Source organism: Eptatretus burgeri, chromosome 9 (genome assembly GCF_056783735.1).
Source record: "Eptatretus burgeri isolate ZD-2024b chromosome 9, Ebu_testis_v1, whole genome shotgun sequence".
Lineage (NCBI taxonomy): Eukaryota > Metazoa > Chordata > Myxini > Myxiniformes > Myxinidae > Eptatretus > Eptatretus burgeri.
The window spans coordinates 67,655,590-67,679,260 of record NC_140969.1 but is presented as its reverse complement, the minus strand read 5'-3'; the positions used below and the strand labels follow the sequence as shown (position 1 = coordinate 67,679,260).

General features: G+C 40.7%; 1 protein-coding gene across 2 annotated transcripts in view; it reads right to left on the bottom strand.

Moving 5' to 3' along the window:
• Window positions 1-276: 276 nt before the first annotated feature.
• LOC147020275 (spectrin beta chain, non-erythrocytic 1-like) overlaps window positions 277-23,671 on the bottom strand; it is a 264,618-nt gene continuing 241,223 nt past the window's right edge. For both annotated transcript variants that reach the window (XM_085895518.1, XM_085895519.1), the window contains 8 exons: window positions 22,331-22,415; window positions 22,016-22,212; window positions 13,180-13,262; window positions 9,046-9,112; window positions 4,607-4,827; window positions 4,238-4,411; window positions 3,568-3,610; window positions 277-3,356 (listed from right to left, as the gene is read on the bottom strand). In XM_085895518.1, the coding sequence (XP_085751644.1) occupies window positions 3,162-3,356; window positions 3,568-3,610; window positions 4,238-4,411; window positions 4,607-4,827; window positions 9,046-9,112; window positions 13,180-13,262; window positions 22,016-22,212; window positions 22,331-22,415 (1,065 nt within the window). In that variant the 3' untranslated portion in view covers window positions 277-3,161. The remainder of the gene's footprint in view (window positions 3,357-3,567; window positions 3,611-4,237; window positions 4,412-4,606; window positions 4,828-9,045; window positions 9,113-13,179; window positions 13,263-22,015; window positions 22,213-22,330; window positions 22,416-23,671) is intronic.

Below are 23,671 nucleotides of genomic sequence, written 5' to 3'. Positions count from 1 at the left end.
ATGGGGGCAGGGGCGAGGGGGAATGGGGCAGGGGTGGGGGATGTGTAGGCTGGGGCAAGCACACCCTGTCCAATCCATATCCCTCGAGTGTGGGTGAGCTGGTGAGGGTGGTTGAATGAACGGAATCCGTCTGTGACGGGGTTTCAGCTGGTCTTATTTACTGCCATCCAATGACCTATCATCATCACGGCCTCCAGTGGGCTTGAAAACGAGTATTTTTGTGTTTTTTACAAAACAATCACAAAAGATGAACTGTATTGAGGAAATCACGACAGATCGAAGTGTACAATTTTATTGAGCGTTTTAACATCTTTTGCATTTACTCCGATTGTTATTCCTCTCCAAGCGATCCTATCATGTAATGTGCCCAGGCTAAGAGAATGTATTTTAGCAAGTCATACAACAGCAGCATGTGCAGCACATTGACAATCCCAGCATAAAACTAAATTGTCCAGTAAATGTAATTTAAAGAGCCACTGACATGCTCACATACTTTGGCTTAATGTTTTGGAAAAATCCCCAAAAACATGAATGAAACTCATCAAATGTATCAAAGTGTCCATGTTAACTTCCATTTCAAGAACCCACTCAGGCTACCATTCCAATAACTTATCATTTCAATAACCGACATTTGAATAACCCACATCAATAATCCATCATTTCAAAAACAATTTTGATACCCCCTCCCCCCCCCCCCCCCATGTTAATAGCTTACCCACTAGTCAAATGCTCCACTCATTGGGAAAAGATCACTCTGCGGAAGAAACTGGAAATTATATAAGTTGAAGGTTGTTTTCCACAATAAGGATGGGAAAGTGTTAGGGTCTTCTTCCACAAGGGTTAACTGCACATTTTACCAATATGAAGAGATGTCGTAAAGTGCATAACACAGCTAAACTAAATTTCTGCACAAGTACACACATCGTCAGCCTCAGAAAGGAAAGGGGGGGGGGTGTCTCTCATGAGCTCTGTTTCACCAACAAGGGGTCAACTTTACAACACAGATTCCCCAAAACAGTGTCCCAATACATTACAATTTAGGGAGACAATAAGACTCTCCGATTGGGTTCTATCAATTGTCACTCACCATTCATCCTCAGTTGACACTCTTTTCTTGCTCCCTTTTAATTTTTCTTTGACATGGATCTTGTTTATTTTCTCTTCATTCAGCTTTCCATTGGGTTTGCTGCGAAATCCTCGAACGAAAAGGACGTTGCACATTTTCTGAAACCGATAGCACAATTCTATACTTGATTGTATTTTGTTCGAGTGAAAAATGCTTTGCCAATTATCTTGTTGTTGCGTCTTGCGTCTCCCCATGTGTAACGTATTGGGTGCCATTTTGAGGGGCTGGTGTGGAGAAATATTAAAAGTACATTTTTATTTCATAAAAGGCTGTCGCCATTATGTTTGTTTATCCATAGTCAGCTACAACTGGTGCTCTGTTGATCTATTCCATATAAATCAGAATATTGTTTTAAGTCCACATCCACATTCCACTTTTTAAATATGTCCTCTGATGCACCACCCATAATGTGGCCGCCTTCTCCGATGCTCCCATTCAGTCTCCATTCCGATCGCTTTCCCATATATGCCTCGACGTTACAACATGGCCGACCAGTTTTTGCTCGATGGGGTACAGAAAGGGCAGGGTGTTGGTCGTTTTGAAATCTTATATCTGGCTTACTTTTCAAAATAATTCCCACCAACTTTGGTCAATATTTCAACAAAAAGATGCCTTTTTGTTTTATCATTAAAGGTGGGTCGGGGTGTAATTCTCCATGTCAGTGGCCCTTTAAAGGTGGACTTTTTCTAAAATGTAATGCTGGTGTCATAAGAAAGACAAATTTTGCCATAAATGTGACTAAAATCAATACAAAAAGACAACCACATGATGATTTTAAACGTTTATGATACTGAATGGTTTAAAAGAAGATATGAGAGATTCTACAACATAACAGCTCAATTATCAGCTGACTTCCAGTCATTGTCACAGCCATCTGCAGGCCTTGTGTCATAGTAAATATCATAGCATGAGGCAGCTTCATAATCACGAAAAGTTACAAGAGCTAAAACAACTCCAGCGCTACGGGATAAGCCAAAAATCCTCACTGAGTGCACTTCTCTCTCATATATGAACAGAGACCATTGTGTCCTCTACATACAAGTCCAAGTAAAGTTGTTGGACATCCTCAGGCAAGTACAATTTGCCACAGTGTACGAGAGGGTACATTGTATGGTCAAGGCAATCAGGCAGCTGTGACATGCAGACTCTGTGTCATGAGCTCAGGGGGAATGGAAAAGAAGTGCATTTTAACCAAATGGGTACTAGTCAAACGAAAGAAGTGGATCTGGATAAGCCTTCTAAGTGAAGACATAACTCGGTTGAGTTAACAAAACTAAGTTCAGCACCTTTGCATATGCAGATTGTGGAAAACTCCCTTTCCAATGGGAAAGCTGCTGGCAGATAATAGTGGTTTTGGTTTTGTTCTCAGAGTACTAAAACGAGGCCATGCTGCACAAAATCTCCAAATGATCACAAGAAACATGCTCATTAAAGTGTGTGCTGCCCTTACATTCACTTCTATACATCCTCACACCTCCTTTATTACACACTGACTGCATCCCACCAAAACGAGCAATTTCTTACGTAATCTGAACCTGAGCAATGCACTGCACTGTCATTAGACATAACAAGCACAAAACCTGAAGACATTCTAAAATATATTCAACTAAAGCATATAATCTGCCAAGCAGAGCTGCCTGGATATATGCATACTTAGTAAGCACATCTGCTGTTACAAATCCAGTGCAGCCAGGATTGAAGCCAATACATTCCATCAGACTCTTACACCTTCTCATTCCTTCTTTATGCCACAGGCATGCTGTGACATCTTGTAGACGTATTGTATGACATCATAACATTGCGACATCATCATGTGTGTAGTCAATTAAGAATAAAGGAGAAGAAGTAAAGAACTGTATTATTTCTAGGCATGAATGACTCATGAAAGTGAGTAATGAACAGAAAATCTTACTTGATCAAAGCAAAGTAATGCATTACATGAATGCTTTGGGGGGGGGGGGGTGGGGGAACTATAAAATAAAATAAGAAACATCATGGAACAAAAATGTGTATAGTGGTTAAAAGTGAAGCACCATCACTTCTTCTTTCCAAATAAGCTAAAGCGCTTCTCTTTCTCTTTGTCTCGCCGGCCTGGGCTTGCGTCCCCAGCTCCCTGTGTGCTGCCAACAGGCAAGGTCTGACCACGTCCGGTGGTCACTTCAACCTCTTCGGACACAATTGCTGCCAAAATGGCTGTGTTCACAGTGGTGATCCATGCATTCATTTCATCCTGTATGTCAATGGGTTAGAAATAGAGAAAAAAGCAATGGTTGAGAACAAACATTAATATATTCCATGACTACAAATGCCAATGCCGAATCAAATCACAAATCTGCCCAAGAGTCTCTGACCACAAACAATGAGAATTTCCAGAAATCTATCTGGAGTACAAAATGAATAGTAAAGGAAATAAATTGAGAAATTATGAAAGTATATTTTACCTCATCTTTGCATTGGAACAAGTACTCATTTCCATCACTAAGCCTGTGGAGAAGGTGGGGAAAAACAGCAAGTTGTCTGAAAAAGATGAAGACATGTTCCCTGAAGTCTTTCAGATTTATAGACTCCCACGACGTTTGGGAAAAAATAAACAACTTTCTAAAAGGCAGCAAGAAAATATACGATGAATTGTGCAATTTTGGTGTCGTATAAAATGTTTATAAAACTGAGAAAAGGCCAAAGGAGGAGAGGAGTAAGAAGAAAAAAAGGTGTGTGGGGTCAAGAGGGGAAAGGAGGAAGAAGGAGAGGGCGAGATGTCTGGGGAGAGATGGAGAGGCCAAAAATATGCAATAACTTTACTTAAGTAAGTTATATGTTAATGGTCACACATTACAAAATAAGAATAAATACACAATCAAACTACAAGGGACAGGGCATGCAAAATTATGAGATTATATATATATATATATATATATATATATATATATATATATATATATATATATATATATATATATATATATATATATAACTTTTTTAGGTCTTAAAACAATGAGTCACAATGTGCTTTTTGTTCATATATTTCAAGCATACCCACTTAAATATTCATACATTCTATGAAATACTATACTTCTGCCCATCCATCTCAAGAACTAAATTTATGAATTTTACCTGATCTTGAAGACATTTTTGCGCTTCTTATAGTCAGAGGCCACTTCACAGGTAGAGCCAGCAAGGGGCAGCGGCATCTCACTGTGGAACGTCACACCAGAACTGGCACTCTTTTGGTCTTTGTAAAATGCCATTTGACCTCCGACAAGCACGCAGTAAACAGTATTCCAAGACCTGTAAAACAGGAATTAAACAAGATTGACATGTATAAAACAAGCCAAATTGTACCCTTTAATCATTCAACACAGAAAGGCTTGGTGACAATAAAAATTACAGCAATACATAAAATAAAATTTAGAGAAAAAATGTGGCATCTTGGAAAACAAAAACAAGGAATATAAAGTGCATCCAAAATCTTCCATTCCAGACCTGTTAGTTGCCTTTTTGTTGAGTCCCTCTCGCTCATGCTTTCGGTTCAAAAAGCCTTCCGTTGGAAGCTCTGTAGTTAATTTGGTGGGCAATGTAGCGGAGGTCTGCTCAGCTAGGGTATCTGCCCCACTGCCTGCTGTTTTTTGCTCTGCATCTGGTGAGGCTTTTGTACCTGTTTCCACATGATCAGTATCTTTCACCAGCTCATCACCTGCTGTTGGCTGGAGGGACAATAAACAGTACCAATAACAGCATCAGCAGAATTTCCTTTTCTTACATTGCTTCTCTCTTTCCCATGTCTTTATCGAAACATTTTATGTTGCCTTTATAAAGCAACCTTTTATTTCATCCTTCTTATTCTTCTTATTCTTCTTTAACAGCCACAATTATTCCGATGATCTTGTGGCGTTGGCCGGATGAAGTTTTTGGTCCAAATCTTTCAGAAACTAGTTAACCAGACCTGATGCTCGATGAAGTAGTTAGGGCAGGACTTTTGCATTTGGCAATGGAGCTGGCAATAGCTCACCTACTCATCATGAAGGACACCATGGGATCTTTAACGTCCACCAACTAATGTCGGCTGACGGGATGGATGCCAGTTTAACTTTCATCCGAGGGATGGCACACACATTGACAAATCACCCTGCCTGTAAAACACTGGAATGACAGTTTATAGCTTGGTCAGGATTTAAACCCAGGCTAGACAGCTCAGAGGTGAGGAGGCGTACCTCTAGGCCATCCTGCTAAACCTCTTTTATTTCATCCCACATTGAAAAATAAATGGTACTTTTTATCAATACATAGAAATTGCATTCTTAGTGAAATATATCTTAACATAATGTATCCAATGGGGATTGGCGGAGTGCTCATCACACTCCACATGTTTCGACATATATATATATATATATATATATATATATTTTTTTTTTTTTTATATATATATATACATATTATGTATATATATATATATATATATATATATATATATATATATATATATATATATATATGTGGATACCTGCTTGTCCAACATATTCCACAATCATGGGGATTAATATGGAGCTGGTCCCCCTGGACTGCGATAACAGCCTCCACTCTTCTGGGAAGGCTTTCCACAAGATGTTGGAACATTGCTGCGGGGATTTTCTTCCATTCAGCCACAAGAGCATTCGTGAGGTCGGGCACTGATGTTGGGCGATTAGGTCTGGCTCACAGTCGGCGTTCCAATTCATCCCAAAGGTGTTTGATGAGGTTGAGGTCAGGGCTCTGTGCAGGCCAGTCCAGTTCTTCCACACCGATCTCGACAAACCATTTCTGTGTGAACCTAGCTTTGTGTATGGGAGCATTGTCCTGCTGAAACATGAAAGGGCCTTCCCCGAACTGTTGCACAAAGTTGGAAGCACAGAATCGTCTATAATGTCATTGTATGCTATAGCATTAAGATTTCCCTTCACTGGAACTAAGGAGCCCAGCACGAACCATGAAAAACAGTCCCAGACCATTATTCCTCCTCCACAAAACTTTATAGTTGGTACTATGCATTCGAGCAGGTAGCGTTCTCCTGGCCTCCGCCAAACTCAGATTGGTCCGTCAGACTGTCAGATGGTGAAGCATGATTCATCACTTCAGAGGACGCGTTTCCACTGCTCCAGAGTCCAATGGCGGTGAGCTTTACATCACTCCAGCCGACTCTTGGCATTGTGCATGGTGATCTTAGGCTTGTGTGCAGCTGCTTGTCCATGGAAACCCATTCCATGAAGCTCACAACGAACAGTGTTTGTGCTGACGTTGTTTCCAGAGTCAGGTTGGAACTGGATAGTGAGTGTTGCAAGCGCTGACAGACAATTTTTTCTGCTCTACATGCTTCAGCACCTGGCGGTCCCGTTCTTTGACTTTTGTGTGGCATACCACATCGCAGCTGAGCTGTTGTTGCTTTTCAACGTTTCCACTTCACAAAAGCAACACTTACAGTTGGCCAGGCAGCTCTTGCAGGGTAGAAATTTGACTAACTTTTTGGAAAGGTGGCATCCCATGATAGTGCCACGTTGAAAGTCACTGAGCTCTTCAGTACGGCCCATTCGACTGCCATGTTTGTCTACGGAGATTGCATGGCTGTGTGATTGATTTTATACACGTCAGCAATGGGTGTGGCTGAAATAGCCGAATCCACTAATTACAAGGGGGTGTCCGCATACTTTTAGCCATGTTATATATATATATATATATATATATATATATATATATATATATATATATATATATATATATATATACACATAGTCGTGGATCTGACCAGTTAAGGTTAATCCCGCCGACCCAATTGTGGTGTATGGGCGGTAAACACCGACCAGCCCGCTACACACAGAATTAAATCCAGACAAGGGGAAATCGAAAGAAAAGCAAATCCTCCCTTTATTCTGGCACTTAGCTTTGTCCAAAGATTGTCTCTATTGGTTCACAAGTCAGTAAGTGACCACTATATTCGTTATTGGTGTGTGTCTGTCTGTTTGTCTGTCCCGAGCATAGCTCCGTGGGTTTTGAGCCGATCCTGATAAAATTTTGGTGGGAGATTTATATCATGATCAAGTTGTGTTTTCCTGAGAATGGGCATTCTGCGCCCATTATGGGCGGAGCCACGCCCAAAAAACATGTGTTTTTAGGGGGTAGCTGGTTTCAAGTTACATCTTCTCTGAGGGGGTTTGTCGAATCTGGCAGGGGTTTCTGTATTTGATTAGCCCAATGGCACCTGCATAGCCCCATAGAGCTCGATTTTTCATTTTCATCCCAAGGTCACGAACTTAGAAAATGTCAAAAAAATCAATAAATTGGGCATCGAGCTCCTCGGGTTTTCAACTGTTTCGAATGAAAGTTGGTATGCAAGTAGTGCTCTTCGAGTACCACAACTTTCATCATTTACGTTTTTCCTGATTCCCGCCATAAAAAAGGCGAACTATGTTTAGGATTTCGCAATTCATGGTCGATTTGTAGTGCTCTTTGATTACTACAACTTTCGTCATTTACGTTTTTCCCGATTCCCGCCAGTTTGCCCGTGGCGTCCCCTCGAAGGTCAAAAAATAAAAAAGGCGAACCGTGTACATTGCTCGTGAACCATCGCCGTCTCCAGACTTGTTGAACTTTGCAATCGATGCACTAGGGCCTGCATAGGTAGACATGCCCAAGGATGGTGCCGAGCTGCCTCTGGGCCAAAAATGTAAGTGAGGTAATTTGTGTGACGATATTCAATGTCAGGGCTCAGAGACCACCGTGCAGCTTCTTGTGTCGATCGTCCTCACTGATGCCGCAGCTTTGCAGAATGGCACCGTCTCTTTCCCCTGATGGCTTGACATGAGGCTTTGCTGCTGATCCCACACAATTCAGCCAAAAGTCAATGGCTCGCGTCTTGCTCCACCACGCTAGCCAATTTGCCTCAGCAGGAATATGAGAATCATGCCGTCTTCTTTATGCGTCGAAGGAAAGCCACCTGGAATGCCCTGTTCTTACAGGCCATCTCCGAGCTTCGTCTCTCTCGACCGTGTGCATCCCTTCACCGAACTCAACTCAGCCAAAAACCAACTGCTCTTCATCTATCTTTCTGACGTCATGCCCCTCTCGTGCATTCACTTCTGATCTCCCTGCAATGTCACGCCTATCAATCATCCACCTCCAGGCATGGCTTGCTGGCACGAAACCCGGGAAGGTGGGACCTCTTGCCTGCTTTGTCGTGCAGCTCAGTTGTCATGGTTGTTGTTGTTACAAAAATGTAACACCCTCATGGCTGGCTAGTAAATGCAAAAATGTAGGAATCAGTCACAGGGGGGCAATAACATACTGGGGGAAATTATCCTTAATCCCTATCTACTTAACACCACACCACCCCCGTGTGGTGACACGTAACACTTAAGCTCATAGTTTCCCTACTTAATTTACATCGAGATGTCTCCTACACGTCCACGGACCAAGCAACTCTATCCAATCCTAACTTTCCCATCAAATTCCTCAATCTACCCCCACAACTATAACAATACATACAGTATGCAGTATATATAATATATATATATATATATATATATATTATATATATATATATATGCATGCTGAAAAGTTCAGAATTGATCACTTGGCCTTTTGGTATTATATATCATAAAAACATTTGTGTGATCCAGCAAGGCCAAATATGGTTGCAGTGTCTCCCAACTTTTTTCAAGTGTTCAGTGTCTCCAGAAGAAAGTATCACTTTGTGGAAATATCACCACTTTAAATTGCCCACTGTAGGTTGGCTGAGATGTGCAGTCCTGCCCCATAGGGCCTGGAGGGTGGGAATGCCGGTTCTAATTTATGTAATTGTAGTTGTTAGGTAGCAAAGACTGTGCTTGTACAACAGAGTCCTTCCTTGACTGTCCTCTCATGAACCCCGACCTCCACCTTGACTCTGATCTCACCTCTGTGGCAGAAAGTCCATTTTGCAATGCCATCTCAGCTGCTTTCTCAGCTTCAACTTTTTCCACCCTGTACAGAATGAAGGAATTATTAAAATAAAAGAGAAAATAGAGAAAATAAAAAAATAATGTATTGTTTCAAAACAAAAATCACAATTACAAAGATGAAAACATAATTATTAAAAGAAATGTACATTGTGCTTGCTTGAATTTGTGAAGCTGTATTTATTCCAGGACTGAGCTTATATGCTCTTGTTGGATGTGATCAGTGTGCGATAAAGCAATTTGACTTTTTTTTAAGATATAGCCAAATAGATCTGAATGAATCCAAAGTATTCATTTAAAACACTTCTTTTTGGCAGGTTAAAAGGAGGTTTCGAGTCGTTTTGGGCCACATTGAAAGTTTTCTAACATTACTTTTACACCAAAAGTAGATGATGCAACAACAAAACGAGGAGGATCTCAGACTTAACAAAATGCTTTAATTTTTATCTGCACCACCTCAGCTTTGTCTGTGAGTTTGGTTTTCACTCCTGTCTGTGTCTGTGAGCAGGATACCTCAAAAACTTATGGAAGGATTCAGACGAAATTTTGTGGACAGGATGGGTGTGCGACAACAACAAATTAATTATATTTTGGTAATTATATATCCGTATCTGGATCCATATCTAATAATTTTAAATGATTCTTCACCATTAGGGCTAAAAGTGATATGCAGTATAAAAAGGATATCTCAAAAAGTTATGGACAGATTCGGACGAAACTTGTTGGACAGGTTGGGTGTGTGATGAGGGTGAATTGATTCGATTTTGGTGAAGATCTGGATCTGAATCGGCATCCAATCATTTTAAGATAATTTTTCACTATTGAGAGATTGGGCCAAAAAGGATATATAGCATGATATCTCAAAAAATTATGGCAAAACTTGGAGGATGATTTGGGTATGTGATAAGAAAAAGCCGATTCGATTTTGGTTAAGGTCCTGATCCAGATATGGCCTATTGGTGGGATATAAAATGTAAACTGTTCAGCCTGGTGGAGGTATGCGCTCTCGAGTTTCATTCTGGTTTTCTCTGCCACCAAAGGTGGATGGAGGTTATGTTTTCACCCCTGTCTGGTTGTCTCTCTGTTTGTCTACGAGCAAGATATCTGAAAAGGCTGTGGATGGATTCATACGAAATTTGGTGGGCAGGATGTGTGTTTCACAAAGACGAATTGATTCGATTTTGGTGACGATCCGGATTAGGATACGAGAATTTTTAAAGTGATTCTTCACCATTGCGAGATAGGTCCAAAAACAATATGTAGCACAATATCTCAAAAATATGTTGATGGGTCTGAACAAAACTTGGTGGACAGGTGATGTGTGTGACAAGGACGAATTGATTAGATTTCGGTGAAGATCCAAATCTGTATCCAGGCAGAGGTATGCACTCCCTTTCTACAAGATCAAGGCTCATGGAAAAGCATGAATTCAGATATTTATGTCTGGATTTTAAAGATTTTATGAGCACTAATTCATTGGCATAAGCTGACTGAGAAAAAAGACAGTTAGCTGTACTATGATCAAGAAATAAATCTCAAATAATATTTTCAAAAGGTGGAAGCACATATAAGTGCCTTCTAAGTCACAGTCTCATGTCCAGTCAACAATACCTTCAACAGTAAACATTTTATTCATACATCAGAAAGAAAAACAACAACCAAACGAGAAGGGCACTCTTCGAAGTTCTGACATCACCAGATATGCCTATGCACGCACTATTACATCATTATTATATACATTCTTGTACCAAGTTTGATTTAAATCCCTGAACCCAGATTCAATATATTAAATAATTCTGGCTGCCAGACCACATATCTGATCAGGTTAAAATTTAAAACTTATATTCCCCAACACGACTAGATCATAATTGCGACATTACACGTCGATTAATGAAGCGGATCAAGAGAAATAATTTTTGTTACAATTTTCTTTCAATTCAATATGGCTGCCAGACCATGTGACCTATTAATTATTTGTGAACACCCTGGTGTCTCCAACGCTTGGGGAACATGTGGGTGAAGTTTCCCCTCGATCTATCAAGCTCTTCTAGAGAAGATGATTTTTAAAGGTTTATTGTTCAAAAAAAATCATAGTTGCTGAACCACGTGACTGATGATGTCATCAATTCCCCCCCCCCCCCATACAATTTAGCCCTAGATGACCCTCAAAAATTTTCATACTGATCAGATAAAGCATTTGATGTCTGCAATTATGACATCATAACGAAGCCACCTATGACATCATCAAAAAAAAATCACTCATTTCATTTGGGGAATACTTCACACGTGCCAAGCTTCAATTTTTTTCCCATGGAGCAGTTTCAGAGATTTTTCCTTTTTTCTAACATGGCTGCCACACCACATGACCTGTTCTGTTATAATTAATTATCATTTAAACATTCTACATGAGTCATCATACCTATGGTTAAAATTTCCTGTCAATCTGCTAAACAGTTGCAGAGACAAAAGAGAAAATTAGAATGGATCGACATGCAGATGGATGGACGGACGGACAACAGAAAACATAATCATAATACCTCCGGTGGTTTTGTCAGCGGAGGCATAAAAAAACATGCAATATATTTTGATGGCATGTGAAGAACAACCACGAATCTACGGTTTAAAAAACAATCTCTTATGATGTCTATTCCGATGAATTACCATGTAAAATTATGTCAAAATGATTCATAAAAAGAAAGACATACAGTGATGTGTAGGTATCAAACATATTGTGTAGAGATTGGTTGTACTGCTTTAATGCATTGCTTTTTTGCACCACTCAACTCGGTTTGAAAACTGTGCTGCCCCGACCCGTTGTCCCACAGCTCCCCACTGCGTGAAAAGCTCAGTTTTCAATTCAGTGTACGCTTTTTATGGATGTGGGGGGTTCTTACTCTGCAAGCGCTGAGACCTCTACATAGCCCAACCGAGATTGCAAGTCGAGTTTGTGGTCTGAGCTGAGCTGCTAGGCCCGAGAGCAATGCTATGTCTATGAGCAATTGCAGACCTTGAATATGTTTTGTTGCTTAGAGATAAACTCACATCTCGTCTTCTTAATATTTTGCAACCCCTCTCTTCTGCCAATGCAATGCTTTTAAAAAGCCCCAAAGAAAAATTTTCATGGGCCAATCAATGTCCACTTTTCTCTCATTTTGACTTGAAATGTAGAAACCCACTCATCATCTGAATGGCCAATCCTTATCCCATTTCAAGTCCACTCACTTTAGTAAAGGGTAAAGGGAAAATGTGCATTAGCTTGATGCGACAGACCAAACTGGGATGGCTAAATTACATTGAAATGCAGTACCGGGGCAGCAGCAGTTTTCAAACCGGGTTGAGTGGTGCATGCAATCAAGGGAACAAGTCGATAGTGACTTCATGCTAAAAATAATTTATAATCGCAGATGAGTGAGAACAGAAGTACTGTTCTCACCTTTCTCCTCGAATTTCCTTTCCTTGTGCTGTGGTACATCCATTTGTTTTTGTCCCATTGTTTTCTCTTTGCCTCAATGTGTCTGTTGACCTATAGTCCCACATTGTTTTGCTCTTAATTATATATGAGCCTTGATACTTGTACAAAAAAAATAACAGCGATTAGTTCATCAAGAACATGTTTGTTATTATTTGCAAAATGATGACAGAATTTCACTTCATGCTGTTGATATATCATATAGTACAACATTCCAAATACCCTGACTTGCTTGCTAATAATAAGACCAGATGCTGTTAAATGAGGTTGTCAATATTAAACTTAGATCTTTGTTGAATAATACAAGAAAAACATCCTGACTGCAGCTTATTAAAAGAGCACAACAAACTAATTTGATGTCAAAGATCTCATGGAATTGAATCTTAGAAAGACAAATGGAGCAGTTTATACATTGTCACAACACTGCAAACATGGCACGAAGTACTTGCCTTGTGTGAAAGGCCGATTGCCTGCTTTCAGTCTGACTTTCCTCGTCATTTGCAAATATTTACACAAACTACATAACAACGTAAGATTAAAGACTCAATTACACCAAATAAAGGCAATCACAAAAGGTTCTGATGATCACAGGTTCACTAAATCAAGTTATGAAGATGAATTACCTTTGTTTCTCTGCTTCCTCAGCAATCAGTCTCTGCTTGGCTGCTTCTTCCTCCTGTTGCCGTCTGAGCTCTAGCAACTCCAGCTAAAAAAGGTATGCAGAGAAAGTGTGAAAATTCAACGATAAAATATGCCATCAAACTGCTTTATTACTGCTGTGATTTGTAAATGGCATTGGTGAACACACAAATTGCAGGACAAGACATTTCCAAAATGGGTTACTGAGGGATAAAGCGATATTAGGGTCTTATTACACACTAGCCGAAACCCCGTCACAGACGGATGCTTCAGAGTTGAAGGTTGACTATTGGCACGATGACATGTGCGATGCACTCTTACAGGTAGGAAGTTTCTTTCAGTCCAGGTCACAGAACCGAGAAAAACGTGACGCGACCGCGAGGCGGAGCACAAAATTGGTCCTTCAGTATTAATAGCAAACGCAGTGAGCTTCATACTTAACGCATGCACATGAGAGAATAGGAAACAACAACAACAACAACAACAACAACAACAACAACAACAACAACAACACAATACCCCTGGCTATTTGGAATCCGTGTCGTTAGCTATGACCTTTTGCTTCCGGTTGTTGTTAAACGCTGTGCGGTGTATAAACACGATTGGGTTTTATTTCTATCTTGTGAATATTACTTAACGCATGCACATGAGAGAATAGGAAACAACAAAAACGACACAATACCATGCCAATTGTGAATCCGTGTCGTTGGCTATGACCCTTTTGCTTCTGTTTTTTTTTTTGTTTCTGGTTTTTTTTTTTTGTTTCTGGTTTTTGTCATGGGGAATGATGCATGCCGGGAGATAAAGGCATCGTCGTAGACATGAAAGACCCAAATAATATCAGACATGGTGTATATTTCCTCCACTGATTTTAATAAAGATATCTCCCGCATCATCAAAAAATAATTTTTAATCGTGATTTACGTTATTTGATCGCTGATCCCGAATCCAGGCCGAAGTAACCGGAAATTGCGTATACAGTTGTGAACAAGTTATAGGTAAAGTCAGAAGTGAATGTAAGAAGAATACTACATTAGTTTCTAGTATTTATTTTTTCAGATGAGATCCTGTTCTTGGTGGTGTAGTTGTTGTGAAGGTAATGTTAAGTTAATATTAATTTTTTCATAGCAAAAAGACTTTAATTTGATATATTTAAGAAGCGAATGAAAGAACAATTCTACGTTCGCTTCTAGGCTTTGCCTATTCCATATTATATAGATAATTTTAGCCATCTCACCAATCGTTCCTCAGAAAATGAACGTGTCCAAAGTCACTGAGGACAACATTTCTCAACACAAGTGGAGAACAATTTTAACCCCGTGGGGTATAAGACCCCACGGGGTTGAAGCGTCCCTAGCGTTCTCTCTTTTCTTGTGTACAGTTCATTTTAACGTATACTAAACACATGTGCAGGCATTAAGTGAGGCCAAAGTGCGATTGCGGCCCTTCGGGCCGAGGACGGCCCATTTTGACCCATTTTCTTAAAATTGTTATTTCTCGGTTATTAGTGAACGGAACCGAACCAAACTTCACAGGTATATTCTAGAGACCATTCCCCAGGCAATAACTTAGCCCAAAGTGCGATTCCCACCCTTTGGGCCGAAAAATGGCCCTTTCGGCCCATTTTCTTAAAATTGTTATTTCCCAGTTATTAGTGGACGGAACCGAACCAAACTTCACAGGTATATTCGAGAGACCATTCCCCAGGCAGTAACTGAGCCCAAAGTGAGATTATCGCCCTTTGGGCCGACAAACGGCCCTTTCGGCCCATTTTCTTAAAATTGTTATTTCTCAGTTATTAGTGGACTGAACCGAACTAAACTTCACAGGTATATTCTAGAGACCACTCCCCAGGCATTAACTGAGCCCAAAGTGCGATTCCGGCCCTTTGGGCCGAGAAACGGCCCTTTCGGCCCATTTTCTTAAAATTGTTATTAAAAATAAATAAATTAAATGTGCTGGGCGATGCCCAATGCAAAATTAAGTCGCAAATGATGATATGAAACTAGCCTCACTCTTGTGAGGTGTTCTAGTTTCTTTTTCTGATGTGATTAAAATCTTACCAAATTTCAAAACTGTCATCCTTGCTGTCACTCACCTGAGAGTTGTATGAATGAACTCCCACGGGGTATGTTCACAATTCGAACTTGTTTAAAATTTATTTTATTTTTATACTTTGTCGAGGCTCTTGTAAGAGCTAGTATGTTGAACGGATCAGGACCTAACAGGATACAAAAGTACAAAACAAGCAGTAGAGAGAGGGGGGAAACACTAACAGCAGAGTTGAAGGCCAATATAGAGGGAGACTTTGACAAACAAAGGGTGTGGGGAAGAAATGGGTAGGATGCATGGGGTGTGCAAGATAGATACAGGACAAAACTCCAAAGAGAGAAAACTTGAAATTTGGATGGAGAAGGGAATGGGGCGTGGAGGGATTGGTGGAGCGGGGTTAACGCCGGTAGAAAAGATAATGGTTTTGGATTGGGGACATTCTGAGATGGTGGTGAACAGCTGTCTTCAAGACCTGGAGGAAAGAATGACATGGAAGAGAATGTGGAAGTTGGTTCTACAGGGCAGGAAAAAAGAGGAACTAATGAGGGAGCGACAAATCACAGAAGAAGTAGAGAGTGCAAGACCAGAAAGGAAGCAGTATAGAAGACAGAGAGACCACTGACCTGTCTGTGATGGTGAAGTGTTAGACCCATAGACTCAGTTTCATCGTGGGAGATTCCAATAATTATCTTGAAGGCCTTGGTGTCCACGGTGTCAAGCTTAGTAATATGTGAAGCAGGGGTGCCATCCCAGAGGGGAGAGCAGTACTCTATCAAACTGTGGATGAAGGACTTGTCAGTGAACAGAAGTTCAGGTGTGCCAAGGAAGGTCTTTGCATGACATAGAATTCCGAGTTAGCAGTTGCTTTTGGAGGCCAACTTTGAAATGTGGTTTGCTCAAGAAAGATCATGGCTGAAAGTGAGACCCAGGAGTTTGAATGACTTCAAAAGGATTGTTAATGAAGTAGATTGGGAGGGGGTAGTGGTGGTGATGGGCAGAATGAGAGAGAGAGAGAGAGAGAGAGAGGTAGAGAGAGAGGTAGAGAGGGAGAGGGAGAGAGGGTGTGTAGTTTGGGAACCAGGCCCTTTTCACATTCACAATTCAAATTTAACTAAAAAGCTGAATTTATTTAAAAAAAAAAATTTCCATACTCTTGCAAAGTGATACAATGATACAATTTTATCCCGAGGTTTTAATGGATACCAGCAAATACAACCCATCACTTCGCTGATTGGGATATTAAGATGGAGAGAGGGAGAGAGGAGAGAGGGAGGGGAGAGAGAGAGGAGGGAGGGGAGAGAGGGAAGGTGCAGGGGAGGGAGAGAGGTGGAGAGAAGGCAGAGAGGATGGAGGGAAGGTAGGGGAGAGGACAGAGAGAAGGGAGTGGAGAGGATGGAGGGAAGGGAGGGGAGAGGAGAAGTCAGAGGAAAGGGAGAGGAGATGACGGAAGGAGAAGGGGAATAGCGAGGAGGGGGGGGGGAGGTGGGGAGATCGACTCCTCACCAAACGTTGCTATACACTGTGAGAGTGAAGGGTGTGAGGAGGGGGTGTCAGAGAGAGAGACAGACAGACAGACAGACTGACAGAGACAGAGACAGAGACAGCGAGAGACACAAAGAAACAGCGTGAAGTGGGTGGAGAAGGGAAAGAAAGAGAGAAAGGTGAGGGGTGGAGGTAGCATTAGAAAGAGAATGATATGTTTTCATGGTAACATGAACAAAGAGAATTTGTGGGAACATCCATCCATTGGGACCATCCTCTGTGCAGAGCATTGGTGCTGCTGTAGTAGTATCCTTGGCTATTGGGCACAATCCTGGACAGGTCACCACTCCGACACAGGATACCAGCAAGCTGACACTCATTTTGCTGACCTCAGAATGATGACAGGCCGAGTCAACCCCACCTGATATTAATTCAACAGCCAAGCAGGATTTTAACTCATGACCCAAGGATCCCAAGATCACCACTCCAGCTATTAAGCCAACACCAGGCATGTGGGAACATGAACCAAACAAAATCACTGAAAACACAGAGGTTCCACTCATGTATGACCTAATGATCTCATAGAGCATGAACAGCGAAAACAAAGCAATGCAACCAGATGTCACACTAAGGTACAAGAAAAAGAAGACATTGCTAATTGAGGTGTTAATAGCAGCGATTTTGGACTAAACAATGCAGAATTCAAGAAAATGACCAAATACCAAGACCTCAATAATGAAGCAAAAGATCCTGGAAGCTGAAGAATAGCAAAGTTGTACCAGTGATAGTTGGAGCTACGGGAATGATGACGAAGAACTACACAGAGATATTAAAAACCATCCCTGGGAATATTACTACAATCGAACTACAGTTGGAAGCTGTCCAGGGCTCAGTGGCGATTCTCAAAAGAGCCTTCGGAACAAAATTTTGAGAACAGAAAACTTCACAGCTTGAAACATTAATCGTGACCCCTTACTGAAGTGAGGGTGGATACTTTGAGCCACCCTGGGAGGACCCCATTCCAGCTTCTGACACCAACACATGTCGCGACCAATCAAGGACACACACACACACACACACACACACACACACACACACACACACACACACACACACACACACACACACACACACGGAGGTGGATACTGTACTTTGAAACCTGGTCAGTCTCTGTTTCACCTCCTGATGAAACCCACCCATATGTGGAGACAGCAGGCAGCAACAGCAACTTGCACGTACGTACGTACGTATGTATGTATGCGCACACACACACACACACACACACACACACACACACACACACACACACACACACACACACACACACACACACACACACACACACACACACGTGGATACTTTCAGACCTGTGGCGGAAGCATTTAAAACCCACGCTATTTACCTGGCAAAGGTCTGCCTGCAGGCATGCATGCATGCCCGTACATGCAGTGACCTTTGCAACCCACTACTTGGCCCATTCCAAATCTGATTCATAATGCTCCAGTCCCATCAACAGGGGGGGGAGCTCGAGAGGTGGAGAGGGAGGGGTTGGAGAGAGAGACTGAGAGAGAGAGAGAGGGGTTGGAAAGAGAGATGGGTGGGAGAGAGGGGGTAGGGTTGGGAAGAAGAGAGAGGTTTGGGTTAGGGGTGAGAGACGCAGAGAGTTGAGAGGAGGAGAGGGAGGGAGAGAGAGGCGTGAGAGATTCCGGCAGATGTGACACCCAGTTTAACATTCATCTGGGAGACAGTACATGCATTGATGAATCACCCTGCCTGTGAAACACTGGGATGACAGTTTATAGCTGGGTCAGAATTCGAACCTAGGCTACACAGAGTGAGCATGCATACCTCTTGGCTTTCCTGCCAAGATGTGGTGATTCATAACTTCATAAGAACTGAAAACATTTTTTACTCATTGTGATCATATAATATATTTTGCCTTCCTACCTCCGGTAACAAACCACGGTATCGTCATTGAAACTTGAAGAATGTGCGCCATGTGGCTTCACCAAGCACTCCATGAAATGGTTGAAGAAACTTTTTAAAATGAAACGTTTAATTTCTATTTGTATTTATCTATGCCAAAGTTATGGGTCGTATAATGGATGATCGTAGAAAAAGGGGAGATGTCATGTAAAATAAAATTACACATTTTCAGTAAGCCAGCCACCGCTTGTTTAATCACAGAGCAACACGTGGCCAATGCAGGCAAGTGGTCCTGACCATTGTTCAAGTCGATCAATATAAAGTATTCAGTGACAGTGCGAATATTGAAGAGCACTCGCCAAGTGGCTTAAACACTCAATGAAGCACTCCAATGAAACGGTTGATAAGGAATGGCTGGCTTGGCAAGCAATGAACTGCCATATTAAACAGCCCCCAGAAATGCCCAATGTCCAAGTTGGATAAATGAACACTTTTTTTAGGAGCCAGAACTGCTGCCAAGTTCAATTATGGAGATTAAATTTTGTAATTCGGCTTACTTTAATAGATTCTGGAGGCTATGGCATGTGTGAAAATGAAATAAAGCCACGAACACTGGCATCTCCAGGAGTTTATAAGCATTGCAATGTATCCAGTGATTCGTAGATATGACAATCAGGCATTCGATGATATGAGTGAGGAAAGTGAAACAAAAACTTTATCATAAAGAAACCATTGTAGCCAGTTGCAAGTCAAGGCATCGTTGAGCAGTCTAAAAGTAATAGCTAATTAAGACCTCAATGAGGGACAGCAAGGTGACCAAGGATGAGCCTTAATATAGGACGATTAAATAAGGCTGTTAATTATCTTCAAAAGGGGTGTTTAAATGAACCCAAACAACCAATTTTCACTCATGCACTACCTTGAAGTTCCATTGCTAGGCAAGCAAGGTTTGGAGTCGCTAGGTTTCATGGTTTTGGAGTTATGGAGGAGACAGACAGGTAGACTGATGGACGGACTGACAAACACTGACATTTATTTGTATAGATGTTTGTACAAGCTATCTGACTTCAAATTGCATGTTTATGGCTGCCGTTGTCAGATGGTGGACAGAGCTTTGCAAAAGTTTTGGATTTAATTATTCCCATTAATTATTTGTTTTCTTCTTGTATTAATAAATTTACAAATGACTTTTGTTGGTATAGTTTTAAATCATGTGTCATATTTCTGGAAACTTATCATCCTTTCTTTATGATTGTCTTTATGAAGGTGTTGCACACTCATGATTAAGCAATCTGTACCCTCTGATACTGATGGCAGATTATATATTTGGTCACATATTTCAAAACATCAACACATAATAAATCTGTCCATGGGGATTTAAAAGAAAAAATTGGGAGTAATTAAATTAGTTGGCATGTTCACACAAGTAACAAAGTAAAGAACCTAGCATACAGCACTGTATATATATATATATATATATATATATATATATATATATATATATATATATATATATATATATATATATTTTTTTTTTTTTATTTTTTTATTTTTTTTTTTATTTTATTTTTATAAAACAAAGAAGTTTTAAGATTGAGCATTCATATGAAACCAACTTATAAGGAGCTTCGGTTGTTATTGCCACTGTGTCAGCAGGAAGAGAATCCACATTAATCATTCACTTTCAACAAATAAAAGCTTTATTGTCACGAGCTGAAAGACAAATCGAAAGACAACAAAAAAAAATACCCTGAGCTGATCTGGTTTGATTATGAAATTGCTTTTAGACGTTTCACTCTCTGGATAAAGTAAAATCTTCACATATATCTATGCAAGGATAATAGCCAATTGTAAACCACATCCTGGTGCTTGTCTTCCAGGCTTATATTTTCAATATGGAGCATAACGATAAGAGTGGGAAGTTTGGAAAGGGTGGTAGGTGGGGGGTGGAGGTCAAAACTGCCACTTTTAGGTGTTCCCTCTCTCTTTCTCTATATCTCACTATCGAGTGCAGCCTGTGGCTGCTGGTTGCATCATTGGTTTGGACGTGGCTATGCCGCTGATGCAGTGTCCCGCGTACCAGTGCACTGGTACTCATTTTGCCGACCTCGGAAGGATGACAGGCTGAGTCAACCTCCTGGTGTATTTTAATTCAGCGGTCAACGGGACTTGAACTCAGGACCCTAGGATCCCAAGCCGCCACCCTAACCACTACGCCAACACCAGGCTTAGGTGTTCCCTAACGAACCAGCATAAACTGAAACATTATCTTTCAGTGGGCGTGAAAGTATTGAAACCAGCAACATGGTGTTTTTTGTTGTGCAAATCACCCAAACACAAAAATAGATAACTTGAAATGAATTACTCTGAGGTCTGGTATAGTTTAATGGGACGTCTCAGCTATGGGATGTGGAGTCGACAATGCACAATAATTATTTGTTAAAATTGAAGAACCTTGTATATTTGGAAAAACGTCATATGCAGCAATAACCAATTAGACTCTGCAACTGCAGGCTGGGACAATATTCTATTTAGCCGACAACTGGGCATATGTCCATCCATTGGTCCATCCACAGCCTCCACTCAAAAATGACTTAATGCATTTATTTCATATTCAGTGCATGTATGCAATACTCTCTGGGTATGACACATGTTAAACAATTTTGAGATTGGAGACAAAAGTCTTGGAACACGATTATATTTCCAAATTTTGATAATAAAAAAATATTTGCAGGAGAATAGTACAGGACAGTACTGTATATGCTTTCAGGAACCATTATTTATTTATATACAATTTACCATCTCCCCTGCCAACACACAACTTTGAATTATATATTTATTTACACATTGTCATCACTAACGCTGACATACCACCTTGAATTATTTATTCATTTATATACCTTTTACCTTTCTAAAACATTTATTTATTTATTTGGTTATTTAAATGTAAAATCTACACATGCCTTAAGGTACAGTTGGGGGCTATGTCCTTGATGAGGACTTGCATTCTTGCCACATAAGCAAAAGGTGGGAAGAGGATCAAAGTAATTGAGAAAAGTGAGGGTAGGGACTCAGATTGCAAAGAAAAAGAAGAGTAAGGAGGTTGGATAGGTGGTGGGAAAACAAAAGGAAAAAACAACATCAAACACATTAAGTTTGTTCCTTGTTAAATCAACACCTCCAATCCCAGTTAAAGGCTTGGCTTCATTTGACTAATTGAATCATCAGTGGCACACTTACAATCACTGAAAAATACCTGGAAAGACTGTTGTAAGTATTTATGTTGTACTTACCAGTCTTACCAGTGATAATGTCGTTGCTTTTTGAAAAAAAAATGTTTAAAATGAACAGAGCTCTCACCGTAGTGAGCTTCTGCAAGGCAGAGAAGCGCTCATCCCAGGTTAGCACCGACTTCTCAAAGGCCTCGTGACGCTTGATCAGCTTTTCTACTTCATCCACACTGAGGCCGAGTTCATGGCTCTTAAGGTAAGGCTCTTGGCCAAAAATCCAGGCCTCAGCCACATTGGCGTCACGTGCAAATTGGTGAACTTCCAATACTGTCACAAAGTGCACCACCCCAGTTAAGGCATGCAATGAAATAAAGGAAAGAGCATCTACAAGCCTCAACACCTTATCTCATGTGAGTGGTGGCAAAGATAATTTTTGGTTACTTACTTAGTTTCAGCCATTCCCATCTCTCCTCCCATTTGTCCACCATTTCCTTCCTCTTGCTTGTCAAATGAGCCAGTTTTTCTTCAATCTGTAATTATCCAGAACATGCAGTTCAGGTATTATTCATATTCACTGTATTTTAATGTCATGTACACAAGGAAAACAAAAAGCTCATTCCCATGTCCTCGCTGATGGCCCCACCAAGCCCCCAGAACCACTTATGGCTGTGAATACCTCTCTGCAACCACCGAATGTTTACCTGTGTGGTGTACATTTCACCCAATAATGACGACTCTTTATATAGTTCCATTTTCTCGAACATGGATCTACTCATAACCACCCATTCCAAATTCCTGTTTCTCATCTGTGGAGAATTAAATAGTCATCGTGGCAGTTCTCTAGATGTCGGATAGGCAACAACCAGACATGGCATTGCAGCAAAGGCCTCCTGCAAAATTGTGGGTTTAACCCAATGTGTAAACTTCCCAACCGAGGCTTCTATGACTGGTACATCCTCCCTCATGGACCTCTGGTAATGACTAACCTTCCATCTAATCGCTCTTGTTCCTCTTCTACCCCTATTAGCACTTCTGATAATTTTGTAGTTAGGGGCCATATATCCCTGACTATTGTGAAGTGAAGGTGAAAGCTAAATGAAGCAGGATATGGCTGTTCTCTCAGGACAAATGGCAGGGACTTTCATCTGCCCTTTCACAAAAGGATTGGAGCTTTCACAACAACTGCGAGTCCATCCTGAGACGGCCAGAAAACAATCTCACAAATCTCAAAGCTGAACTCTCCAACCAGTCACATTCCTCCAAGTCATGTAGTGGTGCCTCGTCAAGTCTGTCTCTGGTGTATACTCCATGATGCTTTCAAATCAAACTTAATATATAGAGTCTTCACGAACTGCTTCAAAGTGATAAAGCTAAAAAAAATACAGATAAAATGTGATTAAGTAAGCTGAACAGAGAAAATCAGATGATTATTAGGTGTGCATAAGTGTTCAAACCCTTTGCCTAATTAACGCTAAATCACTTCAGAAGCAAATTATTTGTTTGAAAGGTTACAAAATACATGTAATAGATTTCACCTGTATGTAATCAGTGGTTTAACTTAGAAATTAAACTCCCCCACTTATCTTCGGAGTTTTTGAGATGCAACTCACTTGGTCAACCAACAAGGCAAACATAAATACCAAGGAGCTTTCCAAGTAAGTCAGACATAAAGTGGTGAAACACCGTTCAGGAGAGGGTTACAAGAAGATTTCAGTGTCACTCATTATCCATTTGAGTACGGTGAAATCCATCATTAAGAAGTGGAAGACATATCTATCATACCACC